Source organism: Trachemys scripta, chromosome 2 (genome assembly GCF_013100865.1).
Source record: "Trachemys scripta elegans isolate TJP31775 chromosome 2, CAS_Tse_1.0, whole genome shotgun sequence".
In the NCBI taxonomy this organism is placed as follows: domain Eukaryota; kingdom Metazoa; phylum Chordata; order Testudines; family Emydidae; genus Trachemys; species Trachemys scripta.
This window is the reverse complement of record NC_048299.1, coordinates 218,815,807-218,838,986: the sequence shown is the minus strand read 5'-3', so window position 1 is coordinate 218,838,986 and position 23,180 is coordinate 218,815,807. Positions and strand designations below refer to the sequence as shown.

Below are 23,180 nucleotides of genomic sequence, written 5' to 3'. Positions count from 1 at the left end.
TTTTAAAATTAGCCCTTTTGAAATCAAAAACCCAGTCACAGATCTATTTTTGTTTATCCTTCCATTTAGTTTAAACTGAATTAGCTCATGATCGCTTGAACCAAGGTTGTCCCCCACAACCATTTCTTCTATGAGGTCCTCACTACTCACCAAAATCAAATCTAAAATGGCATCCCCTCTTGTTGGTTCAGCAATTACTTGGTGAAGGAATCCATCAGCTATCGCATACTAGGAAAATCTGAGCCCTATTACTATTACTAGCACTTGTCCTCCAGTCTATATCTAGGAAGTTAATCTCCCATGATCACACAATTCCCATTAGTATTTACTTCATTAAAAAAACATTAAAAAGGTCTCTATCCATATTCAAATCAGATCCTGGTGGTCTATAGCACACCCCAAACACTATCTCAGGGGAGGCTCTAGTAGCTTTCTTCCCCAATGTGATTTTTGCTCAGACAGACTCTGTCTTATCCATTCCATCCCTTCTTATTTCTTTCTCATTGATATACAATGCTACTCCACCAGCTTTGCCTTTATTTCTGTCTTTCCTAAACAGCACATACCCTTCAATACCTGTACTCCAGTCAAGACTACTATTCCACCATGTTTCTGTTATCCCCATAAAATCCGGTTTGACGTCCTGCACCAGTAACTCGAGTTCCTCCATTTTGTTACCTAGGCTCCTTGCATTGGTGTACAAACATCCTAATTCTTGCTGTTTGGCTTCGCTCACATTCTTTACCCAATTAGGCCCAGACATTCTACCACCAGTATCACCTATTAGAATGGTATCTACACTACCCTTCCTCCGTATGTCCATTCTCCTACCCACAGCTGTATCCTTTCTTACTTCATTTTCTTCCCTTTCAATGTTAAAATCCTGCGTGGAGATTACCTGGACATCTCCCAACCATCTTCCCCCAATTCCTAGTTTAAAGCTCTCTTAATCAGTCGTAGAAGTTAACAAAAGCCAAGAAGTATTGGATTCTTTGTGCATCCTTTGGTCACGCCCATTCCATGCTGGGTGCCACTTTGTGGGGTTCCATTGCCAGTCTGTTGAATGAGATAATATCCCCAAGAAATTTAAGGATGTCCCAGTCAGATACACATTTCTCCAGCTTGATACATAGGTGATTCTGGCATAGTCTTTCAAGAATGCCGCCCAGGTGCTGGTCCTGAAGAACTTTGCCCTCAGAAGAAATTAGGGTGTCAAGGTAAATAATGACAGATTGGTCCAGTATATCCCAAAATATATCATTCATAAAGTGTTGAAAAGTTGCTGGAGCATTGCATGGGCTGAGCGGCATGACCAGATATTCATAATGACCATATTGAGTATGAAAGCCAGTCTTCCATTCATCTCCCTTGCACACAAACACCAGGTTATAGGCCTCTGCAGGTCTAACTTAGTGAAAATGTGAGTTGCATGTAGCCAGTCTGAGTTTGCTTATGAGGGGGAGCAGTGAGCAGTTTCGTATGGTCACTTTGTTGAGGCCCCATAATCGATACAAGGCCACAATGAGTCATCCATCTTCTTGGCAAAAAATATTGGGGCACTTGCCGGAGATGTGGATGGGCAGATGAAACCCTTCTGTAGGTTCTCCTGCAAATACATGGGGAGAGTCTGAAGTTCTGGCATATATCTGACTTATTGGGATCTCTGCTACAGGTTGGAGGTCATTGAGGGAGTCATAATTCTGATGCGGGGGCAGAATGTCTGCCTTTCCCTTGTCAAAAACATTAACAGAGTCACGGTATTTGTGGAGGATCTCAGCTGAGGCAGACAGAGATGTGAGTGGCCCTGAGGGTCCTGGTGCCTTGCTCTCTGAGGTTTGCATTATCACGTGTAGAGCGTACCAGTCCAGTTCTTGGATCCTGGGAGGCAGGACAGCCGGCAATATCAAGAACTAAAGTGTAGTGTCTCCTTCCACCAGCAAATGTGGAGGTATTGGATAGTAAGCCAGGGCATACCTACGATTTCCAGAGCATGGAGGGCCCAGAATAGCCCAAATCTGAGGCTTTCCTGATGACCCCAGAGAGTGACAACTATCACTGGCAGGTCTTGTCTCCCAAGGAGAGAAGGGACCCATCAGCAGTTTCAACCAGATCTGGAGAATTCTTGTGTATGGTGGGAATTGCATGGACCTCAGCAAAGTTCAGGTCCATAAAATTACCCAAGGCCCCAAGTCAACGAGGGCCTCTTGGTGAATGTTGGGGCTTGCAAATAGTTGAATCAGTAGACATATGTGGAGCATCATCAAAAACTGGCTTGATGGTCCAGCTCTGCCGACTATGGCTTGTGGGTTCTGAGGACTACCAGGGGAGGGGAAGACCTAACCAGCACAGACCAGCTCCTTGGGGCTGGGAGCCTAGTGTTTCCCAGCCTCAGCGCTGCCAAAGTCTATGCCAGGCATCTCAAAACAAGATGGCTGGGATCCCCTCAGTATAAGCATAGGCCTAACATCCAGTGTCGGTACTTCTCTGCATTGGAGAGGTGTGTGTGGGTCTAGGGGACTTGCCTGGATTCCAATGCTAGTTAAAACTGATATGGCTGGGGTGTTGTGCACAAGAATGCTGACGGTCTCAAGAGAATCAAGGCACGCTGTCAGCCCACTCCTCACAGTGGTGGGTGTGAGCATTGAACAGCCAGTGAGCTGCTGGAGCTTGCTGGCTTAAGAGTCAGTCTGCTGGCCCTTCCAGCCAATGTGGTGGTGTAGCCAATCAGGCAACCAGCTGCAGGCCAAACTGCTGTTGTGGGTTGCCTAGAGACTAGCTCTGCAGGCCTGATTCCTAATGTGCATTTTCTGAGAGGTTTCTGAGTTTCATTCATGGTGACAGGTACTTATTAGCTGTTGAAAGGCTGTGCTGCTGATCTTAGGAAAATGGCTACATTTCCCCTCTAAATATCATGAAGCATGTGTGGGATGGAGTACATACATCTTATGGTGCCATTTTGTATTTGAAGGCTACAAACTGCCTGAGACTCTGCAAAGTCTATTCAATGGACTTTATTTTGTAATGTTTGTTTAACATTCATTTATATGTTTAAGTATATTTTTAAGAACAGATAGACAACTTGTCGTACAGAATGTTAAATTTAGTTTAATTACGTAATTAATTTACAAATTTTATTCTTTTAAAATAATTTTAAATTAATTTAAAAGAATAAAATTGTTTAAAAATAAATGTATCATTAAGAATTGTAGATCTGTAGCTGTACTAAAAACATAAGGATTGCCATACCAGATCAGACCAGTGGTATCCAGTCCACTATCTTGTCTCTGACAATCACTAGTAATAGATGCTTCCAAGGAACTTGAGAGTAACCTCACAGTGGAATATTGTGGAATTACCTGCCCATCAGGAAAGTATTTTCCTAACGCCCTAGAATTAGTGGCTGGCTTTTGACGTGAAACATTGAAAGTTGATATGCTTAATGTTTTTATCCTACCTAATACAACTGTGCGTGCTCTCATTATCCATACAAAAATATCTGCTTTTTATTTATGTATTTATTCTAAACTCTTAGTTGCAATGATATCTTGTACAAAAGAGTTCCATAGGTTAGTTTTACACTATTGGAAAAAACAAAATCCATTATCAATTTTTAACTGGTTGTATTTGAGTTTCATTAAAGGGTTTCTCATTCTAGCGAGTGAATAGGACTGCCTGAATTAACTCCTGTATAGCGTCCATTATTGTTATACCTCCTCTTATTCATCTCCAGTCTGAACTAAACAGTCCCAGCCTTTTCAGTTTCTCCTCATATAGAGCTCTTTTATTGCCCCTGATTATTTTCATTGTGCTTCCCTAAAGCCCTTCTATTTCTGCTATATCATAGTTGAGATGGGGTGACTAGAACTGAACACAGTAGTCCAGGTGAGACCATTCCATCGATGTACAGAATGACTATAATATTTTCAGTATTTTCTATCCCAGTCTTTATACATCCTAACATTTATTCACCACAACACTGCCACCAGTAGCCAGAAAGCAGAAACAACTCAACACTGCACAGTGAACGTGTGTTTATATTAAACTGTACAAATACATGTGTTTACATTAAACTGTACAAATACATGTGAGGGAAGCCTCACATGTATTTGGCATCAAACTTTAGCCTGAATGTAATCTGAAACTGTAAACATGTGTTTACATTAAACTGTCCATACGGATGGTCAGCTTTTTTTCCTGAGTGGTTGTAGTTAATTTAGAACCCATTAATATGTACCAGTAATTCAAATGATCCCTTCTAATGTCTTGTAACTTGCATAGGTCAAAGTGCATTTCATCTATTACCACATTGCCTGTACATCAAGCACTGATAGATCTCTTAGAAATTCTTCACAGTCTTCTCTAGTCTTGACTAACCTAAATAATTGTTGTCATCTGCAAAGTAGACCACCTCATACTTCACTCCTTTTTTCCAGATTATTAATAAATATATTAAACAACACTAATCATAGTGCAGATCCTGGAGGTGCTCCTTTGATAACCTTTTGCTCTCTGGAAATTGACCATTTATTCCTACTCTTAACTTTTGTTCTTTGACCGTGCTTTACTTCTCACCCCATGACTTCTTGCCAGAGTTTCCTTATACTTTCTGGTGAGGAACTTTGTCAAAGGTTTATTCAAAGTACAAATACATTATTTAACAGATTCTCCTTTATCAGCTGTTGACATACTCAAAGAATTCTAGTAGATTAGAGAGGCATGATTTTCCTTTTACAGAAACAGTGCTGGTTTATCACTATCATATCATGATCACAGAAGCACTGACTTCCCCAGTTCCTGGGGGGTGCTCGAGCCCCACTCCACCCCAGGCCCCACTCCCGTTCCACCCTTCCCCAAAATCTCCACTCCACCCCACCTCTTCCTGCTCCCATCCTCCCTGCCCCACCTTTTCCCACCCCTGCCCCACCTTGTTCCACCCCCTCCCCCACCTCTTCCTGCCCCTGCTCCTCTCCCTCCCCTCCAGCATCTCCTGCAAACTGCTGAACAGCTGATTACGGTGAGCAGAAGGCACTTGGAGGGAGAGGGAGGTGCTAATCGGCCGGCCCACTGGTAGCCAGTAGAGGTGGAAGGGGAGGGGCTGATCCATGGGACTGCCGGTGGGTGCTGAGCACCCACTATTTTTTTCCATGGGTGCTCCAGCCACGGAGCACCCACGGATTCAGCACCTATGCATGATCATAAAGGCTTTTTATAATTTTATTATTATTACAACTGGTGCAGACATACATCTACATAGCTCCCTAGTAGATGCACATTTTTTAAAAAGAATGAGGGGTCCGTTATGATTTGCATTACTCAAGCAGGATTTAAATTGTTTTTTGGGAGAGTAGTATATGCAGTATTTCATCTTTTGGCTCTATGTGACCCGACCCTATCTCCTAAAGTTCACATGTTTTTTTGCTTTCTGAGAGCACTAGAGGTTTCTAGAATCAGAGCTGCATTAATTGGAGCATGGTGATTTGTGGTAAAATGTAATTTACCTGTGGAAGACACCTTTGCATACAGTATTACTTAATATCAGCATCTGCTCTGAGACAGTCAGTTCTAAGGATAGAATTTGGCCTGCTGGAGCGAATTCGGCAGTCTTTATACACAGATAAAACTCCCAATGAAGCTAATAGGATTTTTCACTGATTTAGGGAGGGCAACATTTGGCCTATGATCAATAAAATTACTTGTGTCCTGTGGATCAGATATCAGCTTTAAGCCATTGGCTTCACTTGGGCATTGTGAAGAATTCTGGCTGAATCAACCAAAATTCCTCTGGGGTTCAGGGGAAACACATGTTGCCTCTACAAACATTGGTGCTCCCTCCTGTTAACTCCCCACTCTCAAACTTACTGAACTCTGACGGCTTGTGCGGAGAAGGATGGGGACATGGTCTCGTTGTCTCCCAGCCACTCCTTGACCTCACTGGAAGGCTAGCCTAGCATTGCTACTGGAATTAGTCCACGCACAGCACCTGCTTTCTTCCTTTGCCTTCTGATGGTGACTGGCCCTGCAGTGGGGCACAAAGTGGAGGAAGGCTCTTTATTACCTCTGTCCCACCTTTGTACACATGCAGGGGCAGCTAAAACAAGGCTCTTAATGTCTGATGCCCATGGATGCAGGAATCCGTATAGTGTATATCGAAAAAAGGCAGAAGATTAATGTACACTCTGGGGTTTTTTTTAAATAACGGCTCATTTCCGTATACCTTTGGTTGTTGGTTTTTTAAAGAAAATAAATGTATACTGCAATGTGATTGCCTAGCCTGCCAGAAATAATAGTCTCATTTTTTCTACTACATATTTTATAAAATAAACTCATGGGCCTGCTGTATTTGTCCAGATTTCTTCCCCTTTTTGTTACACTATGTCTTCGAATGAGGTCAAGAGAAAAAAAATCATTAATATCTGTCAACTTCCTTTATAACCTTAAGGAAAAATCTTTGTATGATATCACACAGACAGATTTTCAATTTCCTTGTGTAATAAACAGATGCTTTAGGATTTGGATGTAATTTAAAGGTTTAAAAAAATCACATTGAGATTGATGAATAAATCAGTTGTGAAGACAAAAACATTGATGCCTGTTGAAAATACCTCTCCAGACAGGCAGGAAATGAAATTAGTTCCCAGTAAAGTGTGGAGATGAGGATCACTGTTTAGTTCTGCTGCAGGCTTTTTAGGACTTGCTATCGTGGCGCAACAAAACAGCTAGGGCTACAGAAATCTAATTAAAGAGCAAATGTCCCTTCTGACACCAAATTAATCTTTATCAAGTTCCCTATTTTTATTTCAATCTGGCACAGGAAAATGAAATTTAAAATTCTAGGCATGTTGCAAAACAGTTGGTGATTTTCTCTTGAGCATTACAATGCAAAACATTCAGCATTGTTTAATTAGACCTCTAAGCACTCATTTTCTGAACACTTTTTATTTCATCATTGTGTGTTAAGGACTTACACAAATAATGCACAAATATTTACTACAGGCCTAATATGGGGCTGTCTTCCTATGTTATGCAGATATATACTTCCAGGATTCATGAAAAGGCTGAAATATTGATTGTTTACATTTTGGATATGATCATCATTTATTAGCCCTCTATTTTGAGTAGTTCTGGAATTCTTAAATTATCTTTTGTTTTGGTGTATATGTGCTCAACAATGTAAATTATCATTTGTATTATAGTAGCCCTACAAAGCCTTAACCAAGATCAGTGCCCCATTTTGCCAGGTGCTGTACATACAGAGTAAGAGACAGTCCTGCCCCCGAAGAGCTTACAATTTGAAGGCATGTCTTCACTGCAGTGTTAGCTTGAGGTATAACTCAAGTGGGGCCCATAACCCAGCTCTCATCCACACACAAAATTCTCTAGCTCCAGTTAAACTCGAGCTAGCTGACCCATCAGGGGATGTGGGTCAAAGCTCAAGGGCTGCTGATGCTGAGGGTAGAAATGCATTGGAGACTCTGTGCTGTAATCCAAACACTCTGCAGCTTGAGTGTTGTTTGAGCATCTTTGGGGTTGTTTGTTGTGAGCACTCTCACCTGAGATAGGCTGACGTGAGAGGAGTTAATTTGAGGAGAGTAGATAACTTCAATGAAGCCTGGCATAGACATGACAGACAAAGGTTGCAGAAAAAGAAGAATTATTACCCCTGTTTTACAGATGGGAGAACTGAGGCGTAGCAGGATTAAGGCTCTGATCTAACAAAGCACTTAAGCATATGCTTACATTTCAGCACAAATAGTACCAACTGTGTCAGACTATTCATGTGCACAAACTTTGCTGAACTGGAGCCAAAGTGACTTGTCCAAGGTCACATAGGAACTCTGGGGCAGAGCCTGGAATTGGAGCCCAATCAGTACCAGGCCAGTGCCTTCACCACAGAACATCCTTCCACTCTGAAGATGTTTATTCATCCTTAGTCTAGCCAAAGTGTTTACAGTGTTGTACTGTTGTTCTCTCCCTCTGACCTTGAGGAACCATCTGTCTTAGACAGAAAGTATATTTGATTCTCTATGCCTGTTCAGCTCCGTGCTTCTCTAAAACAGGTGGCTAGAGCTACCAACACTATCAGATGGTCCTGTGTATATGTTTGCTTCATAAAGACTGGTAATAGATCACTAAGGAGGATGTACCTCCAAGGTACAAAGGTAATTCTAAATGCCTGAGAATATGCTCTTTTATATAGTTTCCTCTTGCGACTGAATTAGAAATGGCCCCAAGACTAGTGTATTATATACAAATTATGATGATAATATTACAAGACCCAATTCTATGATCTTCAATCAAGCAAAACTCTGATCAGAGTCAATAGGAGTTTTGCTCAATTAAAGAGCACAGAATGTAACTCACTTATTGTTTGTTATTATGAAGCATTATTTGTATTCCAGTAGTGCCTCAACTAGGTTAACACAATTCACATCCAGGAAGACAAAGTCCATACAGCTGAAGAACTTTCAGCCTAAGACTCCACAATGCAATGGGGGTTGGCCCATACAGTTTGGCTTGAAGGATCAGGGCCTAAGAAGACAAGCAATTTACATAGCGAGGGTGAGAGAGTAACAACAAAAATGTGTATATCTTTTGTACACAACCGTATATATGTTACACATCAGCTATACCCCATTATCCCTCAACCTATCCACCATTAGTTGGCCAGTTTCTTGCAGGCACTCCTCACAGAAGAAGTGGGTCTTCTGGAAGGATTTGAAAGAGAAAAGGGTACTGACCTTATGAATCAATTCTTGAAGGGCATACTATGCAGGGCCAGCTCCAGGCACCAGCCCTCCAAGCATGTGCTTAGGGCGGCACCTGGAGGGGGGCGGCACTCACCCGTGGAGAGCGGGGCCCCGGCTGGGCTCTCCGCCCTCCTCCCAGCACTCCGGCCGGTCGGGGAGAGCAGGGCCGCGGCCGGGCTTTCCGCCCTCCTCCCGGCGCTCTGGGCGGTGGGGGAGAGTGGGGCCACAGTCGGGCTCGGCGCCCTCCCCTGCCGCGCTCCCCAGCGGGGGGGGGGGGTTGGCGGGAGGCTTTTTTGCCTCCCCAGGCAAAAAAGCCAGAGCCGGCCCTGATACTATGCATAGGAGGCAGTGTGGAAGAAGGTCTGAAGAAGGTTGTAGGAGAAGTGGATAAGTTGGTGATCAAGGCTAGCATTTTTAATAGAGTGATTGGTGGACATGATAAGTCATAACAGCAGATAAGTGTGGGGGGGACAGAGGTCTAAAAGGCTTTGAAGATAAGACTAAGAAACTTGAATATAATGCAGTGAAAAATGGGGGCCAGTGGAGTGATTAGAGGAGGGAAGTGACATTTTGTTCATTTTGTTTTTAAAGGAGGCTCATTCCTAGGGGCCTAACAGAAGCTACAATTTTTCTTTCTTTCTTTCTTTTTGAAAAAAACAACATGGCTCAGTTATTAAACCAGAAACAGGAAATAAATCTCCCTAGCAGCCTCTCCTACTACAAAGTGTATATAAAGCAACCACATACAAACCACTTAAACTAACAAATACAACTGAAAAGTCATGCATTTAGTCACAGGCGTGCCATACATGAACTCTGGCCAGAAAGAGTGGATTTTCAAACTAAATATTTTAGACCAATTCAGCCTTTGCTTTAGCATTGCACCTTCTACTGACTTCAAAGGGAATTATACCTGCTTGCCCCAGCACTGAGTTTGGTCTCCATTTTTTTCCAGCAACCACTGGCTGGTTTCATACTGCATTCATATGTTCTAAACTATGAAGTATTTCTAACTTTATAGAAACATTCTTTATGTTTATTTAGGATAAACTGGGTATAGTAAATCAATACCTGATGCCCTTGAAATTCTAACAACTCTGCTAGTTTTGAAAGACAGCATTTAAACACGCTACTATATTGAAAGAATATGCCAAAAACCTTTATCTCTTTTCAATTACTAAATATTTCATTTAAAAAAAAATACATTTCTTTCCATTCTCCGTTTGTTTTCTCTTCTCCTTGGTTTCAAACAGCTTTCACTACATTAGTTGCCCAACTGTTAAAAAGCTTTGGTTGAATTTTTGTTTAGTTGAGAAAGAAGTACAAATAAAAGAAGAAGCAGATGGTCCCTTTGTGACTGAACGAAGAAAAAGGGTTTAGAGAACAATATGTGAATAGGTGTAGTCTAATAAAACATTCAGCCACCTGCTGCCTGCATCCTTCAAAAAGATTCTGTTGCATATTCTGGGAATTAACTACTAGTGTATCCTTACTTTAATCAAAATGCAAGCTCTAAGAAGCAAACAGACTTTATTTTCCCCCGAGTTGATTGAGTTGTCCTCTTAGCTTTAAATTGTTTCTGTTCCATGGCTCTTAGTTCCATACTATAACTGTGTGTTATCTAACAATTTGGTGTGTTTTGTTTTGTTTTGTTTGTTTGTTTCCAAAATCAAGGAAAGGTTTTTAAAAAATAAAAAATACCCACACAAGTTTTCTGCCTGTTTTAAGTTTGCCAATTCAGAGTATAAATACAAGGAAAAGGACTCTGATATTTTGTTCTGCACATGCTACTTTTAAAAGATTTTTGCACCTAAACTACTGCTTTGTTTATTGTACATTGTATTGGCTTCCTTTTTCTTACAGGGATTTACTCTTCAGCCTGATTATCAGAATATCATCAACCCTACATCTACAGCTGCACAAGTTGTTACCCAAGCAATGGAGTATGTTCGTTCAGGGTGCAGAAATCCTCCAGCACAGACTGTGGACTGGAATAATGACTACTGCAGTAATGGGTAAGCAGCCAATGAATGCCACCTGGTGTTGAGCAACCTTTATGACACAAATGTTTGGCAGGGGGTGGGAAATAGCTCTGTTGCCGGTTTCTCTACTGATTTTTTTTAGAAGGGCATCTGTATTGGTGCTGTGTTTATTCAGTAGTTGAATTACTGTATGAAAGCAAGTGCTTAACACATACAGTTAAAGATTGCTCTCAAATAAGTGCATTTTACTTCTGGAAAACTTAAATTTGCCAGAGAACTGCAATTTGATCATTAAAAGGTAAGATTGGGAGGGACAGATCACTCCTTCCTGCTTGATCAGGGCTGTGCTAAGAGGGAAATGTCACAAGTCTCCCCTCATAGAATTTTCTTACAAATTCTTCCATCACTGGGTAGAATTTTTCGCCCAGTGGAACAAGTGCCATGATGCTCAGATATTATAGTGATGGGCCTGGTATCAGAACAGAAAAGAATGAATCTCAGGGAATTCAACAGAGACACAGGGTGTGTCTACACAGCAAAAAAAACCCGTCACCCGACTCGGGCTCGCTGGGCTCAGTCTGCAGGGCTGTTTCATTGCTGTGTAGACTTCTGGGCTCAGGCTGGAGTTCAGGCTGTAGGACCCTGCAGGGTGGGAGGGTTCCAGAGCTCGGGCTCCAGCCCATACCTGGAACTCTACAAAGCAATGAAACAGCCCCACAGTCCCAGCCCAAGTCAGCTGGCTCGGGACAGACGCAGGTTTTTCTTTGCTGTGTAGACATACCCACAGTGTCATCCACACAGAAGCACTATACCTCTACCATGGTGCCCCTTCAGACCCTCTCTGCTAGATCCCATGCAGCACAACTCCAATGGAGCCATGATGACAGACTCCTCAGGCTACTCCAGGAATCCCCGACATGTGTGTGGGGGGGAGGCAATTCAAGGAGGAATGTTGCTAATAGCTGTCTTACCTTTTGTATGGATTCCCAGTCAGTCTTCAGCAGGTAGTTACTGTGCCTAATATACTCAGACCACTAGCCTGGCCCTTCTCAGCCTCTGGCATGCCTCCCCACTGCAGAGGCTGCTTACAGCCCCTCTTCACATCATACACACCCCTGTACAAGAAGGTGGAGATCTATGTACAGAGAGAACCTTGGCTGAAGGCCCCCCGTGGGAGCCAGGAAACAATAGTTCTGTGCTTGCCTCTTCCGCAACCTTCCTGTGTCATCTTGAGCAAATCACTTCATCTTTCTGCACCTCAGTTGCCTTATCTGAAAAATGGGGATCAAAACATTTCCCTACCTCGCTGGGTGCTGGGAGGTTATTTCAGTCACATAGGTAGTGCACTTGGTGATTCTCCAGTCATGCTATGGAGGTACAAATTATGGTTAGTATTTTTATTATTTTTGTTAGAGCAGTGCAACCAGTACTTCAGTGGGAGACGCAAACTAGTGACGCCCGAAATATGACAAGTTTCTTTCTTGAGGGGTGGTAGAACTAATAAAAATTTGACAGGTTTAAAAAGTGTTTGCTCTATTTCTTTTTGAACAGGGGCATGCAGAGGGACAAAGCACTGTACCTTACCTGAAAATCTGGAAAACCTCTCCTTTCCGTTGAGGATTGCAGGGAAGTCTTTTCATCACGGATTGCTTTATGCAGTCAAGGCAGTTCTGCATTTTATTAGAAAATACAAGTTGCTAAGCACTTAGGACTATTTGAGCTTGTGGGTCACCCACTCTGGAAAAAATAGTCTTGCTTCTTTCTTTCTTTTTTTATTTTATTTTATTTTTTTTCTCAGAGATCCTTTAACGGACATTGCTTTTCTTCTTTCCTGAAGGAAAATTGGACTACTCAGATTTTATGTTGGTTTTTGCTGTGAAGTGCTGCGCTAGTAACTGCCTTAGCAACTGTAGATAAAAGTCCTGGATTTTCCATTGGTTTTCATAATGGGTGTTTATATGAAACTACTAAAGACTTTTTAAATGGCTTGATGTAGCAGTCATAGCAAGTTTGTAAATAGCATCTATGTTACACTCTCCTAGAGTATAAAATGTGAATGTTTTTGTAGCTAATTGTAATTGAAACTGGCTCACAATAGGGGTTAAATTGGCAAACATTCATATTTTTACTTCATTTTTAAACAACTGACTAATAGTTCTATATTTTCAAAGTATTTGGAAAAAATAGTATTCCCAAATGGTGTTAATTAAAAATATTGGCTTTGTCTCATTAAATAGATAAAAGGGTGAAAAAAACTAGTCTTGGGAAAGAGCACAAACACATTTATTTTATACTGCCTAAAAATGCTTTTTTTTAAAAAATCACTTTACGTGTAATGGTTAGTAAACATCATTTAAGTCCTTTTATGTATAAAACTGCCAAATGCTTACCTGATATTTTATTAGATGCAGAAACAGATTGGAGACAGCTAAATTATAACCTTTACATATGGCTATGTATTATTGTTTCTTCATACTGTGTCTGTATTTAATCTTTTTTTAATGGAACCTGTTGCGCCTATTTATGAAATAATAAATATAGGTGTTTGTAAGTAAATTTGTTAGCATTTTAAAGAGGTTTCTTTGCGTTAACTTTTGCTGGCAAAAAATTATTCACAACTGATGTGAATATTTTATTTAGTTTTTCAATGACATGAATCAAGCCAAACCTGCATTTTCTGGCAGAAGATGAAAGTACCCAACATTTATTTCTGCATTTCTTTGGCTGGTGGAAAATGGAAAAAAAAAAAAAGATATTTTAAGTACTTCCCTTCTTAATGCATTGTAACAGGGAGTTGCCCAAAATGAACTCATAAGCCAACAAGGCTAAATAAACCGAAAGGCACCGTCTGTTAAATGCTGCCTCTTGGAGCTCAATCAGTTTTGGTTAATCAGTCAAATGAAATAAAAATAAATAAACTGGAAAAGTTAACAAACATGCTTCAGCCATTTTATCATGAAGGCAATAGGTCTTGTAATAAGAGATGAGTGACTTTGCTCTGAGCTTGAAGAGGGTATCGCAAATACTTACTAAAATGTGAGGTGAGTAACAAGGCAGTAGGATAAAGAGTAAGAAAGCCAAAATAGAACATTCTCAAGGTTTTAAATCAGGGATAGCTAGGAAAACATATTACTGGGGGATGTCAACTGGGATGCCTGTCCAATTGATGATGAATACCACTGATTTGTATTTCCTATGTGAAATAAAAATAACAGTTCTGATTCAATATATATTGTGTAATCCAGTCAACATTTTTAAAAAACAAAAGGTACAGTATGCTTGTTTTGGAATGATTTTAGGCAATGTACAACCTGAATCACTTGAGCATGTAATAACTAATAAATAATGCAGATCAGATGTGATTACTCAAATGACTGTAGCTGAGAGCTCTAATTTTCCTGTCTTGAAACTGTATAAGAACTCGTGATTAAGTTCACAGTTTATTGTTTGTCTGTTTAGTACTTTAGAAATATACCAGCACTGCTAATTACCCAATGTCTTCTATTTATTATATTATAATAAACTACATTTTCCATTCTCAACAGTTCTAAAATGAGAAGATAATTATTGGGACGGGAAAAGTCAGCTATAACTATGACAGGCAGATTTTTTCTTGTATGGGAAAGATCTGTGTTACCTTAATCTTTTTAGAGCAGCTGTGCAGAAAAGGTATAAAAGTTGTTAATTACAATATCCAAGCAGAATTCAAAATACAAGCAAAAATTAATGTAAATAAAAATACATCATGAATAAAATACTTATTCTGTATGAAATCACCGCTACTTGGTCTTAGTCTTTAAGAGCTTGAACCTACAACATGCTGAGCACTCTGGCCCCAATCCAACAAAGCAGTTAAGCCCATGTTTAACTTCAAGAACATTACTAGTTCACATTGACTTCAATGGGAATTCTGTGCCTGCAACTGTGGGAGGCCCTGGCCTTCAGAAAGAGCAGCAGTGTTTATCTTGTCTACATGGCGTTCACCTTGAAATGCCTTGAGTCCACATGCAACCTGTTTTTAAACCAATTTATTTGGCCTCTTAGGTTGCAATAAGTAATCGTCCTAGGAACAGGAGTGAATCCATTGTGTCATGAGTGTGTTCATTTTAAGGTTCATGTGGACACACTCCTAACTATTCTGCTACTTTCCCATGTCGCATCACTTCACATGCAGGTCAACCTGTCCTTGTGTGCCCTCCACTGCTCCAGGGTCATTTTGACCAGATGTCACTTCTTGGTTTAAATGCTGGCAGGCAGCCGAGTGCCTTTTTTCAGTACCAGGTAATAGGGAGTTCACATACCTATTATAGCAGCCATGCCCCACAAGCCTTCAAGTGGACATCTTTAAAAGTTCTGGCCTTGATTGCTCTCTTTGGAGAGCTATATGTTCGTCCCATGTGGAGAAGACCTGGGACTGAACATATATTAGTGGATGCCAGGAGAGGAATCATGGGAGTTTGTTAGTATGAACTCTCAGGGCCAGAATTCTTATAGTTTCTGATAGATGTCCATCCCACAATGCACCACAAGAAAAATCACAAATCATAGAGCTGAGTGGTAGAACATTGCAATATGGGAAATCTGCTCAAAACACTGAGCAGTTAATTTGAAGGAGCACAGAACTGCGTGGATGCAATGATTAGCAATGAACATACCTTAAACCAACATAACAAAGCTGTGTCGATGCACTTCAATTCAATATAGTTAAATCACTGCACTTGGAGTGAACAAACTGGATCGATGTAAGATCCCTGTGCCCATCCGGCCTTAGTTCCAGATGAAGATCTAGCATTGAAGCTGCAATGGCAGCTTTTCATGGCTGATCTCAGAAGAAGCAATGTCTGGTTACTATCTGCAAAGAGTTACCTGATACTTTTTTCAACTGCATGTTAGCAGATATAAAGGGTCAACAGCAGGCATCCAGAAGATGGAGGCCCAGGGTCAAAATCAGCCCTGGCAGCAGGTGAAATTCCATGGAAGTCTATGGTGTTGCAACCTTTCCTCCAGCTCAAGAATGCTCAGCTAAGGCACATGTGCAGAGCCAAGTGATAGGTGAAGAATACAGGAATAAAAAACAACCTATCAATTAAAAAAATACAACTAAGATAAATAATGCAAACATGGCAAAGGCATCCAACTTTGATATCAAAATAACAGACACTGACGGAGATCATTTCTTCCATTAAAGCAAATTAACAACCATTTCCATTCTGATGACTTGTAAAAGGCAATAAATTGTCATTGAAAACAGACCTGGCCAGGACGATAGTAACACATGAGCTCCATCTGATTGTCCCCAAGGTATGGAAGAGCTACCAGAAGGAAACCTTTGGAATTCACCACTTGCAATTGCCCAATACATCCTGGAGACACACTACCCACTAGGGTCCCAGTCCTGCTCTCATTGAAATCAATGGGGGTTTTAACAAATAATGGGCCTGATTGATACCTCCCACAGTAAATCCCATGGGAGGAGAGGGAAACACTGTGAGGAACCCACTGTAGAGTTTCTCTCCCCTCATTTTTCCAAAGCCAGCAGGTCTGGCTGGATGCATAAGGGGCCAGGGCCATCTACAGTAGGGCTTTGTGTATCCATGCCCCAGAGCAACCCCCACATCCCATTTGCTGACTCCAACAGAAGGGGCCTTCACTGGGAAGGTAAAACAGCACCATGCTTATCTTTCCTACAGAATCGCTGCAGAGCTGGTGAGGGGACAATGCACATCAACCAGCCCCTATCCAGCGCTGGGCTACCAACTACCTGGCCCTATCTGCTTAATACTCATCCCTCCCATACATATCCCAACCCCATGGAGTGCCCTTCACATGCTCTGAGGGAACAGGGGGACAATGCCAGTGAGGTGGCTGACACACACACACACACACCAAGCTAAGTATTTGATTTATTTAGTCTCTTTGATTCTTCTGGCAATAGAAGAAAACATAAAACTCATATCCCTCACGCTGCTGAGTCCCTGAAGTTAGTGGGAGGGGAGGGCTCTCAGCACCTCAAAGGATGCACTCAGTACCTCAAAGGATGGAGCCCTTTCTTTGTATCAACACTCCTGTATTACAGAATTTGCAATCCTTTCCAAAGTCATGTTTGCTTTGGTTTGCTATTATCCAGCAGCACAACAAATCACAACTCATATGTAGTTCTTACTCCATAGATTCAGCTCAGCTAAGTCACATGTGTAGAGCCAAGTGACAGGTAAAGAATACAGGAGCAAAACCAACCTATCAATTACAAAAATACAACTAAGATAAATAATGCAAACATGGCAAAGGCATCCAACTTTGATATCAAAATAACTGACACTGACAGAGATCATTTCTTCCATTAAAGCAAATTAACAACCATTTCTCTTCTGATGACTTGTAAAAGGCAATAAGTTGTCATTGAAAACAGACCTGGCCAGGATGAGGGGACAAGTGAGAAGGATGACTTGGAACATTTCAGAATCTGTCATGGTAACTGCCTACTTAAAGAAACCTACTTGTAAATGTACAGCCACATGGATCCTACAACTGTCAACATTTCACATTCTATTAAGGGTTTGCTGGGAAAGACACTTTATAAGGCAAATTTCATTCCCGCTGATCCAATGCAAGGAAAAACATAGGTAGTTAGAAAAATAAAATAGGAAAAAAAAGCTTCCTGTTCTGAAAAAAGGCTCTGTGCACAAATCTACAGTATACTGCAGATCGGAGCCTCGCACACTGACAGTTGTGTGTTTACAATGAGCCCGAGCATAATTGCTCTGATGGGCTGTCAAGGAAAAGATTAATTTGGCAAAGATTAGTATTGACTTGCTGTTTATTAAGTCTTTAAACAGCTGTATCTGGCAACATTCCTGTAAGTGCCTGTCATATCTGAAAATCAGGCTCACACCCGGGTGCTTGCCAGCTGTTACTAAACAATCTTATACTACTTTGAGTAGCTTTCTCCAGGCCAAATAGCAAAAGCACAGTATTGCCAAATGAGTCTCTCCTTTTCTCTCTCGCTCTCTGTCTCTTTTGCCCCTCCTGTCACTTTTTTGGGTTCTGAAAGCTGAAATGTCAGTTTATGGCTGATGGCTGAGCTGATAACAGATACCGGAAGCCAGTAGGTGGTTAGAAAGGTGCTAGAAGAACATGGCCCACATGTAGAGAGTGGGTAATGCTGTTAGTCATCTCATGAACACAGACAAACCACAGGTTGCAACTGTTATATGCAAAGAGTTTTTAAAACTGTCAGAATCCTTGATCAAAGGTTTATAAGAGACACAATTCCAAAATTAATGCTTCTTCAGGCTTTTGCACATGCACTGTGGGCCATCATGGATAAAGACAACACAGTAGTATGATGTGCAGAAGTATAGACAACACCATTAATCTTTATAAAATGAGCCAAGGTTTTCATCTACAATTCTTTCCCAGCCTGCAGATAAACAAAAGTCGTAAAACATACACATAGTATATCTTGGGTCAGTGGAAAGCTGTAAAAGGAAAAATATAGGTTTTTGGGTTTTTTTGATGTCACTGAAAAGGCAGTTTAGCGTTTGTTATTGACGATAACTGATAGCTCAGAATCAAACAAATAAGGCCAATGGAATGAATACTATTCTACTGCAGCTAAATGCCAATATCAATACCAATGTGTTACAATTAAAGTTGATTTGGCCTTTCCAATAGAACTCTGATTTGCTGGGATTAATCTCGACCTTTTCAAGTTGCATCAGGCTGAAATAAGTTGTCAGAACAGATGTGAATTTTGTATGCAAAGAACAATTGTAATCCAGTAACCCTTGGAACGCTAGCATTTTCCAGGCTGCCAGCCAGAAGACTAGTTAGGATAGCTATGGCCAGTAGATATGGTATGCCCACAGCAGGCAGAGCCAAAGGGTTCACAACAACATGCGTGGAGGTTGAAATCAGAACATTTCAAACTGGACATAAAATGCAATTTTTTAATTCTAAGGGAAATTAGCTATTGGAAGAGCTTATCATGGGCTGTGATAGATTCTCTACCATGTGGAGTCTTTAAATCAAGACTGGATGCCTTTCTAAGAGATCTGCTCTAGTTCAGCCCCAAGATATTGGGCTCAATGATTGAATTACTGGGTGAAATCCGATGGCCAGAATGCTGCAGCAGGTCAGATACAATTATTGTAATGTTCCTGCATGGTCTTAAAATCTATAAAGCTATGAGGTCACCAATTATTGTGTTTTAGATGGTGTTTTAAACAGGTTTCCCCAATATCCCAACAATAAATGGCTCCAATTTTTAAAAATAAACTTTTGTTAATAGTTGGTTCTTACATATTTTGGTTGCAAGAATCAGAATTTTCTGAGCTGCCCGGTGCCAGTAGAATTAAAGTGGACCATTCTTCTGTCTGTTCCTGAGGGGAAAAAATTGTAACAGCCAAGATATGTTCATTTACATATTAGTTACATGCCAAATCTGCAAAGCAACAGGGGTATTACAGACTTTGCAAAGACACAAACTTCTGACCTTTTTGTTAGTTACACTAGCAACAAAGTCGGCAGTTTGTGTCTTTGCAAAGTCTGTAATACTCCTGTGAATGCAATACTTATATTAGGGGAATTTAGGTGGCTATGCCCCACTTCTTAATGGAGCAATTTTTTTTCCTGATTCCTATTTGATCACTGTTTAAATATGAATGTGACGTTCCAACATACATTCAAAAATAAACAAAGGGTATTCAACAGTATAATTAGCACAGTGGTACTTGATATTTCAATAGCTCCTTTGGTTCAAAGATCTGTAAGCCATTAAATATTAAGGAGCTAAGCTTTACAGCACCCTGAGGATGAAGGATAAACTGAGAGCACTGCAGTGTTTAGGGCAAAAGGTCACAGAGCAATTTAGTGGCAGACTTGGTCAGAATCCAAGAGTTCCGAGGTCCCCTACTTTAGTCACTAGGCTACACGTCTTCTCTTCATCTTAAAAAACTTTATTAAGAAAAAAGAAAGAAACAAACAGTGGTAGAGCATCGCCAACCCCAAACGTTCAAAAATCTGAGTCAGACCCCACCCCGAAAAATCATGAGATTGACTTAAAATCATGAGATTTAAAAAAAAAATAAATGGGTGGGTCTATTTCTTTGCCTCCTGGTTTTTTTAATCTTTAAGATGCAATCAAATGACATTTTCAAGCTTTTCTCTGCAACTCTGAGGGCTAGAAGTGTCACTTTAAAAGAAAAAAAATGGAAACTGTGATTCTCAGGTAATCACTTGTCCCCCGGTGCTTGGACTTTAAATTAAACATCAAATCTCATTGAACTCAAAACTAAATCATGGGTGTTGACAACACTGGATCTACTCTTGCTCGTTGCTTCACTTAGAGCTTCTGCCTAGAATTCCCCCAAACTTACTTTTTGCTTGGCTTCCTGCTATAGATTTAAAGAAACAGTACACATATTCTCAAGCCTGTATGATTCATTAGGTGCATTTGTTCCAGGAAGAGTGAGGTATTCCTGTTGGCTGAATAGGACTGGCCCAGCTGTCAATTCCAAAACAGAGCTGCCACCTGAAAGCAAGATGCAAATTCTTTGTGCCTTGTGCAAATATCAGTCCTGCATAGCACTTTCTGGAGTAAGGGGAGATTGTGCCAAGGAGGCAGCTGATCCTCCACATGTGGGAGGAAGGGCGATCTTTACAGGGAAGGGTTGCATGATCTAGACCTTGGACAGAAGACAATCCAGGCAGGTCATGGGGTAACTATCTGGCCTTATGTAAAGATATCAGAATTTGCCCCCCCAGTTAGGACAGGAAGTGAAGTGATGCTGTAGTTGTTGGTTAATTCCTGTTAAACACAAATCATCTCATGTACTACAGTAACTCGTACTATTTTAACTTTGGGTTTCACAGAGTGGTTTTACAAGAACAGAAAAAGCAAAAGTGAGTGTCATTCTGTGTACTAGTTTCCTGTGGAGGTTTATTTAAGGGGAAAACCCTCCTAAACTGCTCTTCTCCCCCTTCCCCCAACCCTGCCCCGCCTCCCAACCCCAGCACACTGAACAGTTTCCAGAAATGAATTTGGCTTGCATTTTTGGGAGCACAAACCTTCATGCAAAGACAGCACTGCAAACAAGGATAATCTTAGTTGCCAATGCAAAGCTAATTGGCCTGAACATGCACTCTGGTGAGTGTATGGAACCACGGATAAATGAGGGGAAAGAAACAGGATTTTCTGTTTTTAATGTTTAGCAGTCAAAAGCAGTCTCTGAGGCTTCCATACGTGACTTCACATTTTAATGCCTCTCCACCAACAGATGGTTTAGCTAAAACCTATTAGTTTCATTTGTACAAATGGTTTCATACAAAAAAATGCCTATTTTTAATGTTTTTGCCTCAGGGCTTGGATTTAACATTTTTTGCAGAAGTGGGAAAGTTTTGCTAGTGTCTAATACTTTAATCATCGTCATTCCTGTCATCAAATAAGTGCTCCTACCAGAATGTGGCTGATGAGTCCTCTTAAAGGGAATTTATGTCACAAAAGTGTGTTAAAATTACTTTATACATTTGATGCATGTATCTTTTCACACAACCTTCGTGTGTGTGCAATTTTCCATGAGGTTAGTTATGATCATTTCAATTTCTGCATAAGTAGCAGGCAGGGCCGGCACCAGCGTTTTTGCCCCCACAAGCGGCGAAAAAAAAAAAAAAAAAAAAAAAGCCGTGATCGGCAGTACTTTGGCGTCACTCTACTGCGCTGCTTCATTCTTCGGTGGCAATTCAGAGGCAGGTCCTTCCCTCCGAGAGGGACCAAGGGATCCGCCACTGAATTGCCGCCGAAGACCCAGACGTGCTGCCCCTTTCCATTCACCACCCCAAGCACCAGCTTGCTGCGCTGGTGCCGGCAGCCAGCCCTGGTAGCAGATATGCTCTGTCAAACATAATGATGCAAGCCCTTTCTCTTGCTTTTCTGGCCTGATGGCATTACTTTGGCGAATATGTTTAGTGTGTGAAAGCAGGAGAGCACGCAGTGCTGGAAACCCCTAATAGCTCTGACGGGCAAATCCAGCCCATCTCTGGAGTCATGGATGCTGCTCTGGCCCTGAAACCCATGTGGCTGTGTGATGTGCAAGTTTGGCTTTGAGGAGGCAGCACAGAGGTTGTTCCAGCTCTGTGGGATCTTCTGGTATTGTTCCGGGAGCTGGCTGGAGGCAAGGCAGAGTTGAGCCAGGGAAAAGGCCAGAGGACTACTTCAGCCATTGGAAAGAAATGGCTGTCACATGAAGGCAGTTGAGCCACTCTGAGGCTTGGAGAGAGAGGATTCCTATGGAGACACCCAGCATCCCAGGCCCTTACTTGGGCTGGACACTGGGTCCAGGATGTACGATGCTGACGGCTAAATCTAATTTAAAAAGGTTAAAAACATAAATCAAAAATTGCTGTCCCTCCCCCCAGAGTAAAGCAATGTGGCTGGATTGGGAATGAACAGGAGCAAAGGAACAAGCAAGGCCCCTTTTCTCTGTATGATTCTGTTGAATGTGCTGCGAACTTGAGCATATGTAAACAGAAACCTCTTTACAGAACTCTCCATGCAATAAGGGGATTTCCATTAATGAGTATACTGGTTGCAGGAATTTCACAATAGGGTGTCAGACCTTGATTTCATATGTATATAGTCATATTATTTTACTTGTTATGAGACTCATGAGATTGTAAATTAGTGAACATCAGGCTGTGTAAAAACCCCCATGTGGTGCTGTTGGGGCTAATCCATGTCACTGCATAAAGGCAATGATGGAAAATAAAAAATCTCAGTGCACAGCCACAGGAAAAGCTAAGCAAAGGCCGTCACAAGGCCCAGCGACGTGAAATGAAAGCAAACATAGTCAGCGGCCGAGAAGAAAGCGTTGAGCCTATGTTTAGTTTTGTAATGATATCACCCTGAAGATTTTACATAGTAAACATGGCAAACAGGAGCATTACAGGACATAGCGCTTCATGGTTACTCCCCTAAAGGAATCCAGACCAGATGCCAGCACCACAGTTACAGTTACCAGGAATTTTTCAAATACTTTGTCAAGAATCAATATCACATACATAGGCCTGGCATCATAGCTGGGCAAGATCTGGCCATAGCTATTTATTATCCTTGAATTCAGACTCCTTCTGCTGGACTGCAGCAGTATTTCCCCTGACGCCAACTCTGCCTTCTTCTGAGTGAGTGGCTTCAGGCTCACAGCACTTCTCTCTCCGTAGATCTAAGATTATAATGTGTTAAACAAATATCTGAGTCAGAGGGACTCGAAGAGGAACATCTAAAGCTGGCTAAATGTTGTAAAAAACACTCTGCCAAAGCTCAATGAAATTGCTAAACCAATTATTTTGTGTGAGCTTGCATACTTCCTCCCCACACTGTTCTGCAAAATAGCAGGAATGTTCAACACAAGTATGTCAATACGGAACAATATGTGGCTTTTGAATTTGTAATCAT

General features: G+C 41.3%; 1 protein-coding gene across 1 annotated transcript in view; it reads left to right on the top strand.

Annotated features, from left to right (window-relative positions):
• The window catches only part of TOX (thymocyte selection associated high mobility group box), a 267,358-nt gene extending 252,877 nt beyond the window's left edge, over nucleotides 1-14,481 (top strand). The window contains exons 8-9 of the mRNA XM_034762982.1: nucleotides 10,611-10,762; nucleotides 12,281-14,481. Coding sequence (XP_034618873.1) covers nucleotides 10,611-10,762; nucleotides 12,281-12,317 — 189 coding nt within the window. The 3' untranslated portion in view covers nucleotides 12,318-14,481. The remainder of the gene's footprint in view (nucleotides 1-10,610; nucleotides 10,763-12,280) is intronic.
• The last annotated feature ends 8,699 nt before the right edge of the window (nucleotides 14,482-23,180 follow it).